Genomic DNA, 22,108 nt, shown 5'->3' on the forward strand with positions numbered 1-22,108 from the left:
GTCACTGACTGTATTCACTTTTTATTCAACAGGAACTTACGTACGAATTCAATCGAAACGATAAATATATATACTATGTATCTCTAACGAAAATTGCACGATCCGACCGACAAAGTGGTAACTAATATTATATTTTGGCGCTTCGTGCACCAAGCCGAGCGAACCACCGTGTGCCCTAAAAAAAACTAAAAATCATGGACGAAAGCGCCGTAGTTTCGCAAAAATCTACTATTTGAATGTAGCGGTGATTATTCCCCTTCCCCCCAAAACCGTAAGTGCAGACTATTTATCTTATCTCGGAAACTATAGAGGATGGAGCCAAAAGTTAATTGGGGTGTTACAAACCTTTAATTTATTTTTATTTTCTATATATTTTAATTTTTCGTGGGCGAATATCAACTTTCTTATTTGAAACTACTTTTTACACCAACTGAACAAATGTTTAAAAGGAAATATTTCAAAAAGTAAAAATATTGGGCATACACAACCTTATATAATACTGCCTTAATTTGTAATGCTAAATATGAGGAGATTATAAAAAATTGGTAGTTTCCATAAAAGAAAAAGTTTTTTTGGCAGTTTTTTTAATTTCGTTTCTAACCTTATTTTTCGCGTACCCTGTATTAATATGTATCGAAATTTCTTATGAAATCCGTTATTTGAGTGCTTTGTCTACCAACCGTCAAGTAAAACAATAAATGCTTCCGAATGAAGATATTGACAGATATATTACGTCTTGCAAACGTCATTCTTCGCGTAAAAAATTAAAAACGTCAAAAACGGTTACACTTACTCTAGAATTTTGTATAGAATTCAAAAATTAAGTAATATACCGGGTATTCCATTTAAAATAAGAAGTTAACTTCTGAATGTAACTATTGGATCCATCCTCTATAGTTTCTGAGATAAACGGTCCACGTTATACACTTAACCTAAAATACGAAAAAACCGGTATTCCCTTCGAAAGCGAAGGTCGTTTAAAGGTCACTCTTGTGTTCATAGACTATTTAAAGGACGTCGTTGTAGCTAATCGGCCACGATAAGAGGATTTTTCCGCGCCAAGTATAAAATCACAGCGTTCACCTTGATAACGAAAAATAATTCCCTAAATAGAAGCCGAAACGGAAATTTACGCGAGGATTTTTTCAAAAACGCCCCCGCAAAATCGAACAGAAACTTCTAAATCGACCGTTTTTTTTTACGACAACGCGCGATCTATGTTCGCGATCTCGTTCGGCGAGAAGCCGAGGATGCTCTCGATCGCTCTCAGGTGGCCCCGGCTGTTCTCCTTGTCGGTCAGGAAATAGTAGACGGCGGACCGGAGGAATTGCAGCGTGATCTCCGGGTCGATTTTGTTTTTGCTCTTCGCCTCCGTCAGCTGCCGGTACATTGCCTGCAAGAGCGCAGAGAAATAATGGCCCCGAGGCGACGACCGCGACATCTACAACGCGTGCGATACTACTGCCATCACCGGCAAAGCCATACGCGACCGTTTCCATGCGCCTACTGCGAGTGCCTCGAGTCAGGGAGTCGAACAAGGCATGATACAACAAAGATATGACATTGCGCATGTAGCAGCGGGTCACGTGACTGACGTCACGCGGAGCGTGACAAAGGTCACTTTCTTAAGAAATTCCTATTCGAATTTTGCATAGTGTAGGCAGAAGTTGAGGTTATGTGTGTGTGTTTTTTTTTCATATTTTCATTGCCCCATATAAAATTGTGTTATGACGCTACTGATCTAGGTATTGCAACGAAAATTTAGCGAGATGATGCACTATGCACTACTCAATCAGTTTGACAGATCCTCAGCTTATATAGGTGGTGCCGTTTTGGCGAATTTAATTAACAAAATGTCAAGATTTTCGAATAGAACACCCTATATTTTAATGCAGATATCAATTCTAGGACAAAAAACAAGGTGAGTGTGTAATTTATCTTATATTTAAATTTTACTTACTTTTTGAGATATCCCGTTTCCGTTAACGCCCGTATAAATTCTTGTTGAATTTAAAGATGCCCACATTAGGTCACTCGTTGGCAATATTAGGTATTTTTTAAATAGCAAAGACATGAATACCACTTCTTTTGAAGATATAATATTCCAGATATAGGAATAAAAGCTATTGCTACCAATACAGATTTAATAAAACTTCAGAATTCATATTGAAAGAAATATTTAATAGTTAATTATCTAGCTTGATTGAAAATACCAAATAAAAAAAATAAATAATTAAGCTTTATAGCCTAACTAACCAAATTTGAATAAATAAATAAATCTGTTTTTCATATTTCTATATAAAAAGTTCATAGTTGTCAAATTTTTTGTTAGTAAATATTTTATATGTATTTGAAATAAATTATAGTTTTTTGGTTAACCTATCAGCTTTAAGTATTTATCTTTCTGAAGTTTTATTCAATCTGTTATAGTGTATAGTATAGAGACGATTTTTCTCAAATCTCCAGATATTAGTGGACACTCTGTATTGTTAGCAATAGGTTTTATTCGTATACCTTCGTAATCTTTAAAGGAAATAGTATCATGTCTTTGCTATTGTCTTAACAATTGACCTAATGTGGGCAGCTTTAAATTCAAGAAAAATTTATACGGGTGTTATCTTAAACCTCGAATATCTCAAAAAGTAAAAAAAAATTAAATATAAGATAAATTACAAACTTACCTTTTTTTTCCTAGAATTGATATCTGAATAAAAATATAAGGTGTTCTATTTGAAAATCTTGAAATTTTGTAAATTGAATTCGCCAAAACGGCCACCCATACAAGCTGAGGCGCATCTGTCAAAGTGATTGAGTAGTGCATCTCCTTAGTCTGTGGTTAAATTTCCGTTGTTGTTTCGGGCAGTGTATAATATGATTTTTTAACAAGGAACTGCTTGAGTTTTGATTTAGTTTTATTGTTCCATGGCGATTCTGCAAAACTAAGGTCGACTCGATACAATTTGTTTAAACATCTAACACCAACGTAATCAGGGTTTTGTTGACAAATTGATAGCCTATAAAATGGTGCCCCAATTTCATGCCCCTGTAATAACAATTGGGGTTCTTTTTTTTTAGTGTGTGTATAATAAGGCAGTTCACGTAAAGAGACGTCGGCGTCAAAATTTGTACGGAACCAAAAAGTTCTCTGCGTGAGGTTGATTGTGCCATGAAAATTTGATGTGCGTCATATACGTGTCCCCAAAAAATTAAACCGTAGGAGATTTCTGATTTTGAACAAGTCCGTGGTATACCAACTTTAACACTTCAACAGAAACACTGTCTCTTATAATTTTTATTAAGTAACAATAGATAGAATATTATCAATATGGTCGGTTCATAAAAGTGTTTGATCAACATTCATTACTAAAAATGTTGTCCTGTGTTTTTATTAAGATACAGTAATCCATAGGCCGGATTCCTAACCAAATCTCATTGTTTGTATTTTTTCAAAATGCAACACTCGTCATGAGTTCGGTAATAGCTGCCAGAATCTTACGTACGTAATTTGCGTTTTGAACTTTTGGGCTATACCGCCCGAAATCGTCGATTACTTAGAAGAAATAGAACACAATTAGTTGACACTCTTTTGGAAAGCAGGTAAGTTTCTTTTTTTTTTAATGTACCCTTTAGAGGACCTAACATAATCTTGATATTGAACATTTGTTTGATCATGATGATGATAGAGTTATTGTTTTCGTTTTAAATAAAAGAATTTGATTTTCAGCATTACTTAACACCTCCTCATTTTTAAGTTTTGTAGAAAAAGGTATTTCAAAAATAATATAAGTTAAATACATCTAAACTCAAAACCTAATTCTGAGTTATGAGAAATTAATTTCCCTTATTAATATTTTGTAAAATGTTTTGTCATTGGTTTGTTATGAGATTACTGGTCCTCCTCTAGCGAGGTTTGGACAATGAAATGTGAGAAAAACATTATCGTTAATCCAAATGCCACAAAAGCAAAAAACTTAACTTATTAATATAATAATAATTAATAAACTGAAATATACAAGTTTGCAACAACGATCAAACCGACTTAAATAATTATCCCCTCTTAAACCCTTAGATAAAGATTCTACCTACTGTATGGATAGTCTATAATCAACCCTGTGATAGTTAGTTTAGAGATTCTTTCCGAAGAAGGTACAGTGTACCGAAACAATTGTCAAAGCAATAAACATGTGTGTGGTAATCTTAAAGCAAGTGTTTGTTTTTATTAAATTACGTATGTAATGGATTATCATCAAGTAACAGTCAACTCAATCAAATCAAAAGGAAATTTGTTTTTCAATTTTAGTATAAATCACTGTATTATTTTTCTGTAATATTCTGTAGATGAATTATAAGTGTGTGGTGATCTTAAAGCAAGTGTTTGTTTTTATTAAATTACGTATGTAATGGATTATCATCAAGTAACAGTCAACTCAATCAAATCAAAAGGAAATTTGTTTTTCAATTTTAGTATAAATCACTGTATTATTTTTCTGTAATATTCTGTAGATGAATTATAAGTGTGTGGTGATCTTAAAGCAAGTGTTTGTTTTTATTAAATTAAGTATGTAATGGATTATCATCAAGTAACAGTCAACTCAAAAGGAAATTTGTTTTTCAATTTTAGTATAAATCACTGTATTATTTTTCTGTAATATTCTGTATATGAATTTTAAGTGTATGGTGATCTTAAGGCAAGTGTTTGTTTTTATTAAATTACGTATGTAATGGATTATCATCAAGTAACAGTCAACTCAATCAAATCAAAAGGAAATTTGTTTTTCAATTTTAGTATAAATCACTGTATTATTTTTCTGTAATATTCTGTAGATGAATTATAAGTGTGTGGTGATCTTAAGGCAAGTGTTTGTTTTTATTAAATTACGTATGTAATGGATTATCATCAAGTAACAGTCAACTCAAAAGGAAATTTGTTTTTCAATTTTAGTATAAATCACTGTATTATTTTTCTGTAATATTCTGTATATGAATTTTAAGTGTATGGTGATCTTAAGGCAAGTGTTTGTTTTTATTAAATTACGTATGTAATGGATTATCATCAAGTAACAGTCAACTCAATCAAATCAAAAGGAAATTTGTTTTTCAATTTTAGTATAAATCACTGTATTATTTTTCTGTAATATTCTGTAGATGAATTATAAGTGTGTGGTGATCTTAAGGCAAGTGTTTGTTTTTATTAAATTACGTATGTAATGGATTATCATCAAGTAACAGTCAACTCAAAAGGAAATTTGTTTTTCAATTTTAGTATAAATCACTGTATTATTTTTCTGTAATATTCTGTAGATGAATTATAAGTGTGTGGTGATCTTAAGGCAAGTGTTTGTTTTTATTAAATTACGTATGTAATGGATTATCATCAAGTAACAGTCAACTCAATCAAATCAAAAGGAAATTTGTTTTTTAATTTTAGTATAAATCACTGTATTTTTCTGTAATATTCTGTAGATGAATTATAAGTGTGTGGTGATCTTAAAACAAGTGTTTGTTTTTATTAAATTACGTACAAATTTCCTTAACATTCGCAGATCATCTAACCTAAAATGTTGTATTAATCGTTAATAAAATGACACTCCGTTCACTATTATAATATGAAAACTTCATTTTAAATATCTATTCCGAAAATCTGAGCAAATACCAACGCAAAACGTAACGATTTTTTTATATGTTTCTGCGTATTTGGTAGCTGCAAATATAATGCCAACTTGCATTTTACCCTAAAAAATTATAATTAACAAACTTTATCGATTGCATTGTAAATAACTACCGCATCCCACAAGTACTGAGCGTCAAATTCAAGTTTTTAGCTTTTAGCGATCTGTCATGTCGTTATTTGTTGTATCATGCGTCGCAGACGAGTCTCAACCACGCCCAGTTTTTAATTCGCCTCCTAGGGCGTGTTATTTTTTTAAAGACACGCCCTAAGATGTGAGATTCGGTGTGGTTTCGGTTTTGGCTCCGCCCCGCCCAAAAATGTAAGACTCTCTAGTTGTTCTTCGCCCCTTAAGGAGTGTGATTTTGTTCTTAGCCACGCCCAGCAGACAAATGACGCACCTTTTAGTGCTAAAAGACTGGGCCCATTGGGCGTTTAGTTTTAGCCACGTCCTAAGGTCTTGCGGTTTAGTTGTTTTTGAACACGTGATTTTGATTTTAGTTTTTTATTACTTCAAACGTGTCGGCCTTTCGTCGTCACCCCTATTAGTGTAAGATCCAAGCCAAGAAATAAGTTTCTGAACGTAATAACTAAAATGTTCAAGATTATATATTTTTTTAATTTCACCGGTGCTTCTACCAAACCAAAATAAACAGTACTTTACCTTTTTTTGGTCCCTATTACCTGATAGATGCGATAAACCAGGTTAGTTGATGTTAATAATTGCACTCTTTTGTCAACCATATCCGACTAGTCTTAAAATAAAAGGGTGCTTCATTTTTAGGCGGCATTTTTTTTCTCTGTGCTACCTGAAAATCTGATACTTTATAGAAAATAAAAAATTATGGGTAATAAAGGCTTTAAGTGCAATAGCGGCTTAGCTCATTTAAAAATTCATTTTCCTATTTAAATAACACAGAAAAAAAAATTTTTTTCGGTTTTCACTTGATTTTTCGACGTGAAGAAATTTTTTTTTTTGGAAAAACGTATGTATAGCATAAAATTTGCTACAAAAAGTTCCTACGCGTACATCCTCCCCGACCAACAGCTTTTAAGTTTTAAGCTGTGAAAATAAATTTTCATTATAATTGATATCAAATCATTTCTAAATTAGGATTTATTATTTTTACATTAAATTTATTTATTTATTTGAGTTATTATATGATTCAAGTTTCTAATTTCCAACATTATTTTGGAATCAATTAGAGAAGATTAAAATTGAATTATTAAAAAAATATTAATTATAATTAATTATAGACATTTAGAAAATATTCATGTTTGTACTCCAGTGACCACTCTAAAATTTAGTGAACGAATATAAATTTTAATTAATAAATAATGATATGAGTCAACTCACAGACTTGATATCAATTATAATGAACATTTATTTTCGCAGCTTAAAACTTAAAAGCTGGTGGTCGGGGGAATGTACGAATAGGAATTTTTTGTAGCAGATGCTCTACAAAAGCTATACACGCGTTTTTCCCAAAAAAAAAATTCTTCACGTAGCATAGAGAAAAAAAAATATCGCCCAAAAATGAAGCACTCTAGTGCACATGTCCTCACGCTTATTAAAAGCAAGGATAAATTAATTTATCACACAACAATGTTTTGTATACATTCTGTTTGTAAATACGTTGTTTGAAGTTTTCGAAACTGAAAATGACGAAGAAACGGTGTTTTTCGTGTAAAAAAAGGGTTTTGGTAATTGATTGTTCTTTAAAGTTATCATTTCAACGATTAAGAGCTTGAGTTCACCCAAAATTCAACTCAGTTTGAAGAATATCACTGCCCTTGTTACAAAAAAAAGTGACTGTTTTAAAAAAAAAATACAATAAGGAGTTTGACGCATTTGTTAAAATTTTTTTTTAATTTACATCAGAAAATTTTTTTTCCACCATTTTTGCTTTCAGGAAGTATGTTTCAACTGAATCGTAAATTGATGAAAGTAAATTGAAAGCAGACGCCATAAAAAATAGATGATATTTTAGAGATGCCAGAAAAAGAAAATGAATGACGATTCTTCCGATAATTTGTTACTGTTTGTGCTAATATTATTATTACTGTTGTATTATATTACAGATTTTGTTTAATAATAGAATATTATGCAACAAGTGCGATAAACGGCATTTGACTCACGAGTTTATTTGACACGAGCGGAGCGAGTCAAAATTCAAAGTGTGGGAAATATCTCCGGAATCATCCGATTGCTCCCAAACCCGTGCGGTAAAATCCCGGAAATGTCCGAAGTGGCTGGGATTCGTGGGAAACTGACGTGGTAAAGCGACGCTTCCCGCACGCTGGATCAGTGTGTAATTAGGCATTTTACAGATGGGAGTAGAAAAAGTCAATTAATTATATGCTAACATTGTAAGTACATGCAGTCTCTATTTGTTTTGGACTACGCTTGCTTCGAATTTTTTAATTTAAATGTTTTTCCACTAGCCCCTAAGCCCAAATTTTCTGAGGCAACCTTATACTACATTATTTCTAATTAAATTACTTGGTAGGCACACCATATAATTATTACTTTTAATTTTATTAAAAATAATCTTGACCATTTCCGTTAAGGTTGCTATATCGAGTCACGTCCAGAAACTAATTCTATTTGATAAAATGCCGTTTATATCTGGTCGGCACTACTAATGTTATTTTGGCTCCGCCCCTTTGACCGCATCCCTTCGAGTAGGGCTTTAGTTGAGCCCCTAAGAGGCGAGATTTTATTTTGCGCACCTTTTCGACGTGGCTAAAATAAAACCGCGCCCGTTATATACCAGTCACCGTTCATTGGGCGTGGTTTCGCTCTTAGCTCCACCCCTTCTGTCGCTTTTCTTTTGGTGCCGTTATTTCGTGTTGCCGTGCATCCTAAGGGTAAGCGAACGCGCGGGGTGCCATCTACCGGACGTCAGCGAATTTTGGTTTTACCTTACGTGCACCGAGAACCCAAAGCGACAGCGCCTCTTTGGCGCTCAGTAACGGATGCGCGGAGCTCGACGCGTACTCTACGTCCTAGAAGAGATAAAACAAAACACACGCGCGCGCGCGCACACACATCGATGGGGGAACGGGGTTAATAATGGGGAAAGCGACGACGGATTAGTCTAGCTTAGGGCGGGGGGCACCGACCCTTACCTTCACGTTGTCCAGTTCGTTTTTCGTCACCTGGAGCTCGTTGAGCAGCTCGGGAACCGAGATGCGGTTCGGATGGGCCCTCGCCACCTCCATGACTGCCGCGTCGTCGCGCTCCGATCGGGCCGTCTCCTGACCCTGCGCGTACATCTTCAGGTACGTGCGCTTCGCCCGTTGCTCCTGCTCCTCCAGCTTCTTCACCGCGTCCTCGAGCTGCGCCTCCAGCTCGCGGATCTTCTCCTTGGCCGCCTCCAGTTCGGGCACCAGTTCCCAGTAGCGCGCGTTGATCTCCGTGATCCGTTGGAGCAGTTCCTCGACCTTGTCGTTGTGACGCTGCCTCAGGTGGTACGTGTCTTCCTCGTGGGTGCGCACCAACTCCTGAATCCGTCGCTCGTACTCGACGATCAGTCTGCTGTGCTCGAGCGTCCCCACGTGCGCGGACACCGCCTTATCGGCGGTGTCGACGTGGTTGTTGTGGGCGGACCGCGCGGTGAGGTCCTCCTGCGAGTGGATCGACGAGTTGGTGCCGTCGCCGTCGAAGTGGCCCGAGTCCGATATCGAGCAGCTCAGCTCGTTGCTGGTGGGCGGGGCCTCGGGCGTCGCCTGCTCGCTAGTGTTTTCCTGGTGGGTTTGTATGGGACAATTTTAAACCATTATGCGGTTAAATGGGATATACTTCGACCAGAAACAAACGACCCCCTGATAAACTTTGCCTACTTTTTTTCGCCGAGCAATTCTTGAAACATGCACATAGAAAAATTATTACAAGGAAACACTACGTTTCTACATAGTATCATTGTTAATAGACAAAATATTAAATATAATAATAATAAAGTATCGGTCACTTAAAAAATCGTCACTATCGCTACTGTCGTCACCTAGTTCAATGATCAACTCCGCCGCTAATCGTTCTAGATAAATATTTTCTTCGTTTGCTTGAAGGTGGTAGACGCTGATTCAGTAGATATACTAAAAGGATGTCGATCTTTATTTTTAACTTACACAACGTTTCGGACAGTTGTATCACTACCCGTCATCAAGTGTATAGTTTACACTGTTCTTCTTTCTTTTCTTCTTCTTTTATCGCTCGTTTTTCGTAGTTAGACCAGCTTTGTACTGATATTTTACGGTACTGTCATTAAATTAAATTTTGGTGCAGTGTTATTTCTTCCTATATGCCCTTTCAACTAACACCAAATCATCTCAATCGGGTTAAGTGTACAATGATACGGGGGTAATCTCAAGATTTCATGTCCATTTCGTTGTGCTACCGAATCGATTTTGTAGTCTTTATTAAAATGTTTTAATTTTAATAATTCCAGAAGTTGTTTATTCGTGTAGCTCCCACCAAAATATAAAATACAGAAATTCTTCAATTTCTTCTTTATTTCAAGAAGTATTTGGAATTTTTCTAATTTGGGCTGAATGATATAGTCTGTTCATAGATATAAGAAAGTGACTATGATATATATATATATATATATATATATATATATATATATATATATATATATATATATATATATATATATATATATATATATATATATATATATATATATATATATATATATATATATATATATATATATATATATATATATATATATATATATATATATATATATATATATATATATATATATATATATATATATATATATATATATATATATATATATATATATATATATATATATATATATATATATATATATATATATATATATATATATATATATATATATATATATATATATATATATATATATATATATATATATATATATATATAATTAAAGTATGCGTAAGAGTCGTAGTCTTACCCGGACAGTCACCGCGTCGCTGCTGTTCGACTGCGACTTGTCCTCGGGAGAGTGGAGGGCAGCCTTGTAGAGCCTGAGCTCGACCACCTCTTTGGTCAGCTTCACTATGTCGCTGTCTTTCTGGTCCAGGTCGCGTCTGGCCTGGTGCAGCAGGCACTTGAGTTTCTTCACCTGTCTGGAGGCGCGGCCAATGAAAAAGTGCACCGGGCGGTACATGGGCGTGGGTCTTACCTGTGCGCGCGCTGGGTGGGGGTGAGGTATTCGTCGCCCGCTGCCCCGGAATGCTGGTTGCAATGGAACACGTACCTATATGGGCGTGACCGTTGCAGTGGGAGAGGGGAGACGGATCGACGTCGTTATAGGTGGGAGACCGGAAGAGCCAATATTTAAAGCGTGCGGAATGCGTCACTTTACCACGTTATGTCAGTGGAAAACTCATTTATTAAACACCCGCTCCGTTCAGAGCGACCTTAATAATGTTAGTTCGTGGTGCAGAGAAAATGGTCTGGATCTAAATGTTGGAAAGTGTTTTAGTATTACTTTTTCTCGCTTAACTAACACCCTTCAAAATAGATATATACCTTGGACTCATCTTTGATAGTAAACTGACCTTTTTGGATCAGCTGGAGGATATTGTTAACAAGGGCACGAGAGGTCTCGGTTTTATTACCCGTAATAGTACACTGCTCTGATCCGACTGTTTTAGAACTCTTTATTGCTCCTTAGTTAGATCTACACTGGAGTATGCATCAATAGTGTGGTCTCCACATTACAGATGTCACATTGGATACTGTTCAAAGGGCATTTCTAAGGACCCTAGCATATAGAGCGGGTATAAATATCTACAATAACTTTCACATTAATTCTTTTCTGGTATGTGAGCCTTTTGGGATAGATAGTCTGGAAATTAGAAGAACCCACTCCGATATCTTGACGTTTTATAAAATATTGAACGGCTCTCCTCCAGTCCATTGATTTTAACATCTATCAAAGACGTCAGAGCTCTCCAACGTTTTGTATTCCATGGCCGTCTTCGACTATGTAAGACAAAATTACAACAGGTAGTTGATTGTAGTTGTAACTAGTGTGATACTATTTGATAAATTGGTTAAGGCTTTCGCGGCCCATTGATAAGCTATTATCTTCATTCGGGTTTAAAGGCCGTCGTCGGTTGGAATTACTTCCTAACGTTTCGCTAGCACGAGTGGCGAGCTTCTTCAGAGGTCCTTCCATCTCCGATGTTGGAATAGACAATATCAAAATCGCAAGCCCCTTAAAGTTAGAGGTATCTCGAAATGAGATATGAGTAGGACGAAATGTCTAGAGTCCATTAATTAAACTAACAAATACTTTTTGATAAAACCTAAAAGTCACCTTACTTTTTGAACACACCGCGCATGGTTAATAGTGAAATATCTGCAAGCCGATGTTCTTTTACCTGAGCTTTATCAGCCTAAGGGATGAGTGACACAAGCACAACATCAACCAGAACCGCTTTTATCCCCTCCCCGTGATGATTAATTAGGTTTTACCAACTGGATGTCACGGGCTCATACAAAAATTAAGTCCAATAATATGGCTCAGTTGAAAGTTTATGGCTCGTCCGGCCTCCTTTGTCGGTATAATATATGACGTCACTCACTTCATGCTCCGCCCCGAGAAAGTGGTACCGTTCCTAGCGACGGGGGCGTGGTCGCACGAGGCCAGGCTACTCGCTGAAAATACACTGTCGCTTAGCGACACGTCCGCGCGACGTTGCCAAATTTGACACAGCAACTGGATAGATAGTTTCGCCCATCGATCCTGCCAAATACTCACCGACGCTACTGACACTCTCCCCGTCCCAGCAATCGAGACGGAGGGCCGCGTTTGAGGAGGAGGAGGAGGTGCGGGCCCCCCTCGCAGGCGACACCGGATGATGGTTGGGCGTCGGCGCCCCCAGAGATGGCGACTTCGAGCTGCTCCCCCTGGTGCCGGACAGCGACAACGACTATGGGAAACATTAAGTCCTAAATGTTTGCCATATTCAAAGATTTTTCCCTCCCATTATCTCCAAAAAGGGAATTTTTTTTTCCCAGAAAACATATTTGCCAAATTTTTGAATAAGAACCAGCAAAAACGAAAAATATATAGAGGCTGTCCCATAAGTAATGGTACATGGCAAAATGGGAGTTTCCTTAGGTAAAAATATTACCATTTAACGAAACATACCTTAGTCCGCAGGTTGATATGAACCGAGATACAGGGTGTCGCAGTTGCAATTTCATTTGTAGAGGGCGCTACGCATTTGTTACTTATAAACTTTTCTGCGCCTTAGTGTATTATTAGTGTAGTATTGTATTAGTGTAGATATTTAATAAAAAAAAAATACACAAAAAAGGCCTACCTTTTAAATCCCCCCCCCCCTCGAGTCTTCCTTTTCGAAAAAATCTCATAGTAGGCTTTAACTATCATGAACACAATAAAATAAGGCGAAGTAGTCTCTGACGAAACTAGACACGATAAAATACCTAAGTAGGCTTCTGACTAAAAACAAATACGATAAAGGCATAGGAATTTCTTCGCTGCTTGTCAGTATATTCAATAATTAATTAATAAATACAGTCGAAACTCTATATAGCGAAATTGAAGGGAGTGCTTTTTTCTTCGATATAAAGAGTTCTGTAATATTTAATTATTTTATATACATATTTTAACATCCACTTAACTGAATATAGGGCTTGTTGAATGGTTGGTGGTGGTCCCAGATCAACTTCTTCATCTTCTTCTTCCTCTTGTTGCTGTTCCTCGCCCTTTCTTGCTTGTTGTAATATGTCAAGTCTGCTGTTGTAGGCGTCATTTTATAAAAAATGCCAGTTTCGTCAGCATTGCAAATGTCGTTTCTGCTAGTTTTGGCTACGTCTTCCCCAATCAATCGTTAGTGACGTTTCTGTCGATATCACAGTGTTCGCCACTTATCTGACCATAATTTGTACCATGTCTCTCTTTGAACTTCCCCAACCATCCTTCCGAAGCCTTGAAATCGATAATGCCAAGCTGTTCAGCAAACTTTTCTGCTTTTAGTTTTACGGTAGGTCCAGAGAGCGGTACATTTTTAAGACGTTGCTGTTGGAACCACTGCAACACTGCCCAATCCAAATATTCAAATTTTGGCTTTCTTAGTTTTCTACTAGAACTGCCTGCCGCTTCAGCCTGAATGATTTGTTCTTTGCAGTTCCAAATAGTGGATACAGTCGACGGTGTAACTCCGTATCGACGTGCCACATCACTTATCTTTTCTCCCCGTTCTATCTCCCGAATTAAAGCAACTTTATCATTTAGAGATAACATTTGTCACACACTCGCTATACCGGGCGTCCCACAATTATCGCCGACGTTTTTATTTACGAAAATAAATGGCGTGAAAACATTTTCAAGTTATCCGTTAAAATCGTTTTCCCGGACGATCCGGAACTAATTGCGATGCGGCAACGGCGCATCCCGTCGGCCGTTTGGCGCCAAACGCGAAAATCGAAGGTCATCCCCGCGCGAGGCACGTCTACCCCAATTATTATCCTTTTTAAATGCTTATGTTTGCCAAAGCAAGGCTTAAAAAGGGATAGGCAGACGATTTTTCGTAGCAGCTACCTCGCTATATGGATATCGATCGATCTTCCAATGTTGTTCGATATTCAAGAACGCCGGGAAAATTTCTCGGTCCGATGGAAAAAACCGTTCGTTACAATTTATTTTCAAATGAGAAAAAAAAATCCGCGCGCCTATGGCGGCGCATCTGATATAAAATTCGTTGGTTTTCACACAATTTTAGCACTTTCTGTCGACTAATTCAGATCGTCACGGTTCTAGAGGGAACCAATCGGGAGAAACGACCCAGTGATCTGTTCCTATCACGTAGGTGACACGTAACCGACCCCCAATCGAGCACTCACCAGGCTCCTGATCCTCGCCGACGCCGTCCGCGGCGACGCGTTGAAACCGCCACATCCGGGTGCCTCCGGGGGGCTCACGCCGTCGACGACTCGTCTTTCGCCCCTTTCCATAAACGAGCCGGTCCGTTTCAGCGCGGCGGGCGACTTCGACTGCTTACGGTCGATGACTGCGGCGCCGCGGTTCTGATCTCCGCTAGAAATCCGCCATCGATTTTTGCTGGTTCGCCGATTTCGAATTTACTCACCCGAGTCGCCGCGCGGATTCGTAAGCCGGGTTTCCTCTCGCCCGTAGACTATTATGTCTTCGTAAAGGTGCGGGCGACGATGGCACAGGGATTTTCGAATCGCCCTGTCCGTGGCCGCTGTCCGGCGTAAACATTGTGTCGCTCATATTTTATAACACTCGTTTAAATTAACAACCTGTAAGGATCAGCTATCACTAACAACATATGTGTTAACTATTGTCAATCCGTATGTGGTAGTGTCATGACTTTTTTTATACTCCGCGCATTGTCGGCTGGTCTTACGACACTCGGCCACTTTAAGTTTTAAAAAGAAGAAGATACCACAGACATACGAAACATAACCTATATTTTCGGAACACGGATTGGTCGCCGCTGCTTTTAAAGAACGGGAACGAAGCGTCCGGGTGTCGTTTTGGAATATTTGAAATTCGTTCGTCGCTTTTACTATACACGTACGCGACCCCGTTTATATTGCCCGTCGTAAACACCGCGCAAACGGTAATTGTTTATATTATTATAATTAGGTGAAATTATCGTGATTAGTGAGCCACTTTCGACGCTGCGCTCGGAGAAACCCGGAAGAGTTGCGTTTCGCAGCGGAACGAAACCGTTCGAGTCTCGCAGCACGATTATTAGGAAGCACGGAGTTCTCATCCGCGACCAAAATATTTTTTTTTTGTTTTTTGCTTAAGCAGTGACCTTGACGGCGTCGAGTGTACTTTCTTTCTTATGCAACGTTTGCAAAAACAATTACGTTCCGTAAATGGGCCATATTTTTTCCTTTTACTCACGTATTCGTCGACGTTCATGATTCGGGCGCACTCGTTGAATAACAACAACATTGTACAAACTTGTCGCACCAAAACCACTTTTCGATGGCAAAAATAATCGTGGAACGTCGATTCGCCTGTATTTTACGCTCGTTATCGCCTCTGCCACTGTTAATTTCGCTTTTATCTTATCGCGACATAACGAGCGCACATTAATCGGCTTGGTAAAAATATAAACTTATTTTGACAGACGGGAAACTTACCTGTCTACGATCTGGCAGGATTTTCTACCGTTTCATATCCGGCCAACTGGGAAACTCGCGTGCGGCGTCGAATCGCGTTTCGTTACGGTTTTCGCTCCGCGATTGCAAATCAAGAATTATTTCGGTCGGTTCCCCTCCGACTGTTTGAAAAAAATAACGCGGCGGGGAGAGATTCAAACGCGGCGCTCCACGTCGAAATATGGTGTAACGGCCGCACGTTGTTGCCAGGTCACTGATACCCGATCGAATATAAACTTTGCTTGATTATTAATTTCAATCTAACGGTGCCGTGCGATTAAATTGATGTAGTTTTAGTTCGTGGCGACTAAATTCCCGCCGATTGGTTTTACGCGCGGCAAAATGACTGTAAATTTGACAGGGCGAAGAATTATGAAAGTGGCAACGTCGAAATTCTGGTCTGTGCCCTGGTTGTTTAAATACCAATTGTCGAAGCCCGACTTATATTTGATAATAGCGATTAGAGTGATAGAAACCGTGCATAAGCTGTTAATACAGCAATTTTTCAAGCGACGATGAAAAAGAAATGAGACGGGCCAGTTAATACGCGCATACACGCGTCTGAAATCTCGTTCTTAACCAACGTACATATTTAGAAAGCAGTTCAAGACAGGTACTGTAATATATTTTTTGTACTCCCGTCTGTAAAATTTCTAATTACGCGCCGATCCAGCGTGCGGGAAGCGTCGCTTTACCACGTCAGTTTCCCACGAATCCCAGCCACTTCGGACATTTCTGGGATTTTACCGCACGAGTTTGGGAGCAATCGGATGTTTTCGGAGATATTTCCCACGCTTTGAATTTTGACGTTTGTCAATTCTGACAGTCATGTCAGTGAATGTATTCGTGTTTTGCGAAAATGTACCCAAAAAGCAACGGTCGTAGAAAAAGTATAGTATGCAACACCTTCGATAAACTTTTTAACTCACTCGTTTATTAAACACTCGCTCCGCTCGTGTCAAACTCATGAGTCAAATGCCGTTTACCGCACTTGTTGCATAATATACTATTATCTTCTGTCGCAAATTGTTGTGGATCAGCGCCATCTATTTTTTTACTGTGAGCCGCCATCAATCAGTAGAAAATGGATTAATCAGTTAAGTATTTCCATTGATAGTTTATTGAGCTTAATGCGACGATATTGACTTGACTAAAGTAAGAAATATTTTAAGAACGGGATAAGTTTAATAAGGGTTTTGCTACTTTGCTTTTAAAAGAAAAGAAACAGAATTACAGTATTTGTGACAAATGGATTTTACACCCATCGTCTTGGTTCTTAAAAATACATTGGAATAGATGAACATTCCCAAAAAGGCGGGCGGTTTTCAATGCCCTTAAAAGACTTTTTCAACTGAATCTGTTATCGCATTTTTTTTTTAAATATGATTTTGTGGTTATATAATAAATGGAAGGAGTCTTCATAATTCTCCAGATTGCAGAAGCACCCGTACCTAAACTTTTTTAGGTCTGGTCAATTTTTACTACAAAAAAAGAATTTACTTCACCTAAGTTTTTATGCCACAATAATTCAGACTCACTTATCACTTTGGCTTGATGCCAATACTTAGGCGACTTGGTCTTAAATTGCCAAATGACATTTATACTGTGACCTGTTATCCCTCTACGCTCTGGTAAGTTCGAGAATTACACGAAATCTATGGTATTGATAATTGATAATGACACTGAAAATTTTAAAAAGTGATTTATATTTCTTTCTTATGGAAAAACTTGACTTTTTCTAACCTATGAACAGAGATAAATACCAATATGCTTTGAGAAAAAACTAACTTATGTAATGTTTTTTACTTTTTCAACAGTCAAGATTAATGAAAGACCAGTTATGGATGTTAGTGAAGCAAGTGAAAAACTGCATAGGTGTTCGATATGAAATTATTTCAAAATATATTTTAAGAGTGGGCAGGTTAGCATTGCAAAATGGCCATCGCGTATTGTGGCTTCCGCCTTATCATTGCTAATTTAATGCGATAGATTGTAAACGGTATTATGATTCCAAAAGCGGTTCCATCGATCCCGTAATATCTGAAGCACATGCTCAAGTAAAATAATAATACTTCTGATGAGGTATTCGAATGGAACAACTATTGCTTGGAAGCACACAGGTTTGCGAAAGGGAAAAGTTGATGATTGATTCTCCCAGTTGTTATCGATATGCTTAAATCAGACTCGGCGGAGGATATTTTTTTCGACAATGACTAGTTTTTGTTCCCCTTCTTTGCTCTTTACATTATGGGTTTTCGTGGTTTTTGTTTTTGAAGTTTTATTTTTTCCGTTCCTATAAATACGCCACTGACTCAAGTTGCCATAACCTCATATTTTTCAAAGAAACTTCGGCAGGCTACTGTAATACTTTTTACAAAACTTCTGGATTCCTCATGCGTCGGTTTTTGCTGAGTCGAACTTCATCAGTCATCCTGTTGTACCTGCTTATATATCATTTGAGGGGAGCGGAGCTAAATAAGGGGCATAAACACCGTCTCGTATGACTGTTTCCCATATTGGTGAAGAGTTGATTCTCGGATGACAGTTGCGGTTGCATTACGTCACGCGGACTCATCTCGTTCAAAGAAAATGCGATATTATACAGGGAACATGGACATTACGTTTGGGAGGGATGACAAATTCATCATCCAACAAAAACGGTTTCACTTGTTCACTTTATTTACAAAGCGGAACAATATAAGCAATACATACAGTACTAAAGAGTACTCTAGGGTGGCCATTTACATAAACAAACGAACGCCTCGCGGCGATTCCCTCGGATCAACTACAAAAGGAAAGGTGTTGTATTTACATAGTCAACATGTTTTTTTTACACAAAAGAAAAACGATCGAGCACGAGATTACAGTGTTGTCGAGTGTTTCATTGAACGATTAAAACGGTACAACGTTTGAATGATCGCGTTATCATAACCGCCACTCTAACTAAACGTTTTGGTGTATTGCGTTGCCTATTGTCTACTTAAAACCCCCGCGTTCCGGACATCCTCCTCAAACCTTTCAGTACTTACCGCAGGGCCTCCAACAAAAACTCACGATTACGCCTAAAATTCACTACCTAAATTCTTTAACTTTTTACAGTTTTGCATTTCGGTTTATTTCATTATCATTATAATTATTATTATTATATTAATTTTTTTTTTGGATCGGATGAACGGTTTGCCAGCTCGTCTCGAGCCGTAACAATCGCGGACGTGGCAACCCCGCAAACCGGTAACGCCGAAAATAGGATTGATTTTTCACAGCGCCCACTGCAGTTGCGGGGTTAGAGAAAAAAATACAAGGTGTCCGGGAAAAAAACGGTTAGTATTGTATTTTTTGGGTCGAAATAATTTGGCTACGTGTAATCGAAAAGTGTCGAAAAGGTGACGATTAAAATTTGATATTTGCCGATAGAGGAGACCGGGGCTAGTTCACTAATGGGGTTGGTTGACTAAATGTTAACAACTCTTGTAATAATCATTAGGTCAAGCCAAGCGTATGAACATTGTTCTGTCATTCATGATATTAGTAAATTATTTAATAAGTTGGAAGTTTAGGATGGTTGAAGGGGGACCATTTTACTGCTTGACAATCATGATTCCCACTTATCCGTGCTGGCCTTGGATGTTTCTAAAGAGAATGGGGTTACAGTTTCATCATTTCCTCCCCATTAGTCGCATAAGCTGCAGCCCTGAGATAGGAGCGTTTATGGACCACTTAACAAGTATTGGAACTTTGCTATGGACACCTGGATGGTCAATAATCTAGGCAAAACATTGTCAGTATACGATATCCCTGGAGTTGTGAAACAATCTTCGGCTACTACACCAACAAATACAATGGCTTGTTTTCAAAAAACATTTTCTCTGATGCTGACCTTCTACCTTCCTCTGTAACAGATAGACCTGATCCTACAAGTGTAAATGAGGATTTAGCGAACGAAAAGACATGTACCTCAAATGGCAGTGGATTAAATGACACTGAATTAAATGATCAAAGTACTGTATAACTGAACAGTCCACTGCAAATGACAATGGGTGAGCAGATTACAAAATGTCGACCTGCCAGCATATTGAGTGCCGAGGAGGTGCGACCACTTCCAAAAGCAGATGCTCGGAAAAATACTAAGTACCAAGTGATTTATTCTTCTACTTGCTATAATAAAATCTTTTTTTAGTCGTTATAGAGTTTTAGTCACTAGAGTTTTACTCTGAAGTTATGCGCCGTTTGCGAAGAAAAAATCCGGAATTATCGGGAAAACAATTCTTGGATTTTGCATGACGATAATGGACCTGCTGACTCATCGTTGCTTGTGCCTAACTTTTTGGCCAACAACAAAACCAGAATCGTGCCCCAGCCACCATATTCGCCGGATACGGCGCCCTGTGACTTTTCCTGTTCCCAAAACTCAACAAACCCATGAAAGGAGGTTTAGAACGAATCGCTGGAAGAACTCAAGGCTATACCAGAAGTGCTCCGAGGATTGGAAAAAACGTCGGAACAAGTACTTTGAAGGAGTCAACATTTTATATTCACGAATAAATAAATATTTTTTGATAAAATTTAAGTCACTTTACTTTTTGAACACGCCTCGTATGCCAAGTAACCCCGTAGCCTGTAATTGTTGACTTAATGTGATACGTGGATGCCCAAGTAGACCCGGAACGTTTTGGTAGATCAAACGTTAAAAAAAATTGAAGAATAATCTAGCAAACAAATATAATGTCCGACTGGCCCCGGTCTTGCATACAATAAAATTCGTTTCGCCTAGAATATTACCCGACACCCCATATACACTATTACGGCCCAAAACTCGTTTCAAATTGTGCCTCTTCTTTGTTTTTGTTTTTTTTTTATGTTTTTTTTTTTAATGTTCTCTACTACGTATTTTAACTTTTAACTTGAAAATTTTCAAATATTATACGCGCTACCACTAAAATGTAATTACTTTTAGAGCTACAAAAATAAAAACAACCGCGTCAAATCATAATAATAATATCTCGTTAAAAACTCGACTATACTTACGTCATAAATACATTTAAACTAAGAGAGTCGATACGATCGACGCGACTGGCGCTGAGAGGGGTGGGGGGTGGGGGTTAGTTAATGATAATATTGCTAAAAAAAATAACAAAAATACAATGATTGAGGGCGGTAGGAAAAAAAAGTCGACCCTTCGTCGTTCCACCCCCTCCAGCTGCCCCGCTGACTACCGAGAAACGCAAAAAATAAATAAAGGTCGCCGTGCCAAAAATCCACTCTCGCATATTGCACAAATCGTGGCGGCCCGCCCCCTCCCGCGCCTCGGCCGCCCCCACCACTTATTGCCAAAATTTTTGACACGGAACCTAGAAAAAATATAATGTGTATATATATTTATATATATATATATGTGTAAAAAAAAGAGACGATTTTATCACACGTAATGATTAGGGGATTATGGTGGTTTTTTTTTTGCAGTGAATACAAGATTGGTACCCGTTACTTTCACTCTTAGGTCTGTGATTTTTTTTTTCAAAGTACTCGTAACTTCACTTCGACACCGCCAATACTTTTTTCCTATCCACTCTCTCCAATATTGTCCTCGTTTTACTTTTTTGTTACAGTTTCCAATCCCGGCACCTGCACCACCAATCGGAACTCTATTGTGGGTTTCTGCTACGGTTACGGCTTGATTATTCGGTATGTTGCTCTTAGACTAGTACAATGTTGTGCTTCTTCTTATTTAATAGCCTGGAAAACACAAAAAAAACGAGCCTCACACATCTCCGGTTCAAACTTAACGCGGCGAAACATTAACGCATGCGAAACACAACAAACTAATTAACCAACTCTTGAAATAGACACTTGCAATATTTAATTTGAAAAAAAAACCTTAAATTAAATTACGTGGGATACCGATGATAAAATGAGAAATCATGAAAGAAATGAAACGATATAAATTAGTTTATTTGAAAGAAAAAAAATCCACTAGATATTCAACAGATTTTAAGTACATTTAATTTGAACAAATTAATTTACAACGGCCTTAAATCCGCAAAATACTTGATTTAACGAGAAAACGTGAATCACTTTTAGACAAATTCAACTTAAACCAGTTTGCGTTAAAACTAATAAATCCTAGGAAAATATGTATCAAGTTTTGGGTAATTTTAAATTGTTTAAATTCATTTTTACCCACTCAAAACCCGCTAAATACTTTAACGGATTCACAGAAAATAGTGAAAAATAATTATACAAAAGAGCGCCCTTAAATATTA

At 37.7% G+C, this 22,108-nt stretch overlaps 2 protein-coding genes across 9 annotated transcripts in view; both read right to left on the reverse strand.

Annotated features, from left to right (window-relative positions):
* Positions 1-8: 8 nt before the first annotated feature.
* On the reverse strand, positions 9-16,020 carry LOC132700163 (protein quick-to-court). 3 transcript variants are annotated; one of them, XM_060667324.1, is made up of 10 exons: positions 15,831-16,020; positions 14,798-14,972; positions 14,553-14,745; positions 12,442-12,613; positions 12,266-12,338; positions 10,855-10,929; positions 10,624-10,798; positions 8,801-9,418; positions 8,594-8,677; positions 9-1,393 (listed from the first exon to the last, which is right to left on the reverse strand). In XM_060667324.1, exons 2-10 carry the CDS (start codon positions 14,941-14,943, stop codon positions 1,199-1,201), a joined length of 1,731 nt encoding a protein of 576 aa, XP_060523307.1. In that variant the 5' UTR covers positions 14,944-14,972; positions 15,831-16,020; the 3' UTR covers positions 9-1,198. The 3 variants fall into 3 exon arrangements, with proteins under 3 accessions (XP_060523307.1, XP_060523306.1, XP_060523308.1); XM_060667323.1 differs by lacking the exon at positions 15,831-16,020 and adding an exon at positions 15,589-15,781; XM_060667325.1 differs by lacking the exons at positions 8,594-8,677; positions 15,831-16,020 and adding an exon at positions 15,589-15,781.
* Positions 16,021-17,880: 1,860 nt separating this feature from the next.
* The window catches only part of LOC132699598 (stress-activated protein kinase JNK), a 73,275-nt gene continuing 69,047 nt past the window's right edge, over positions 17,881-22,108 (reverse strand). For 2 of the 6 annotated variants that reach the window (XM_060666406.1, XM_060666403.1), the window contains one exon: positions 17,884-21,581. Coding sequence is in view for 1 of the 6 variants with exons in the window: in XM_060666403.1 (XP_060522386.1) it covers positions 21,574-21,581 (8 nt within the window). In the remaining 5 variants the exon portion in view is untranslated. Of the gene's footprint in view, positions 21,582-22,108 lie in introns of all 6 variants that reach the window. The other 4 variants (XM_060666402.1, XM_060666404.1, XM_060666401.1 and 1 more) reach the window with 4 other exon arrangements.

The sequence above is a fragment of the Cylas formicarius genome, unplaced genomic scaffold (genome assembly GCF_029955315.1).
Source record: "Cylas formicarius isolate icCylForm1 unplaced genomic scaffold, icCylForm1.1 PGA_scaffold_3__17_contigs__length_32017465, whole genome shotgun sequence".
NCBI classification, from domain to species: domain Eukaryota; kingdom Metazoa; phylum Arthropoda; class Insecta; order Coleoptera; family Brentidae; genus Cylas; species Cylas formicarius.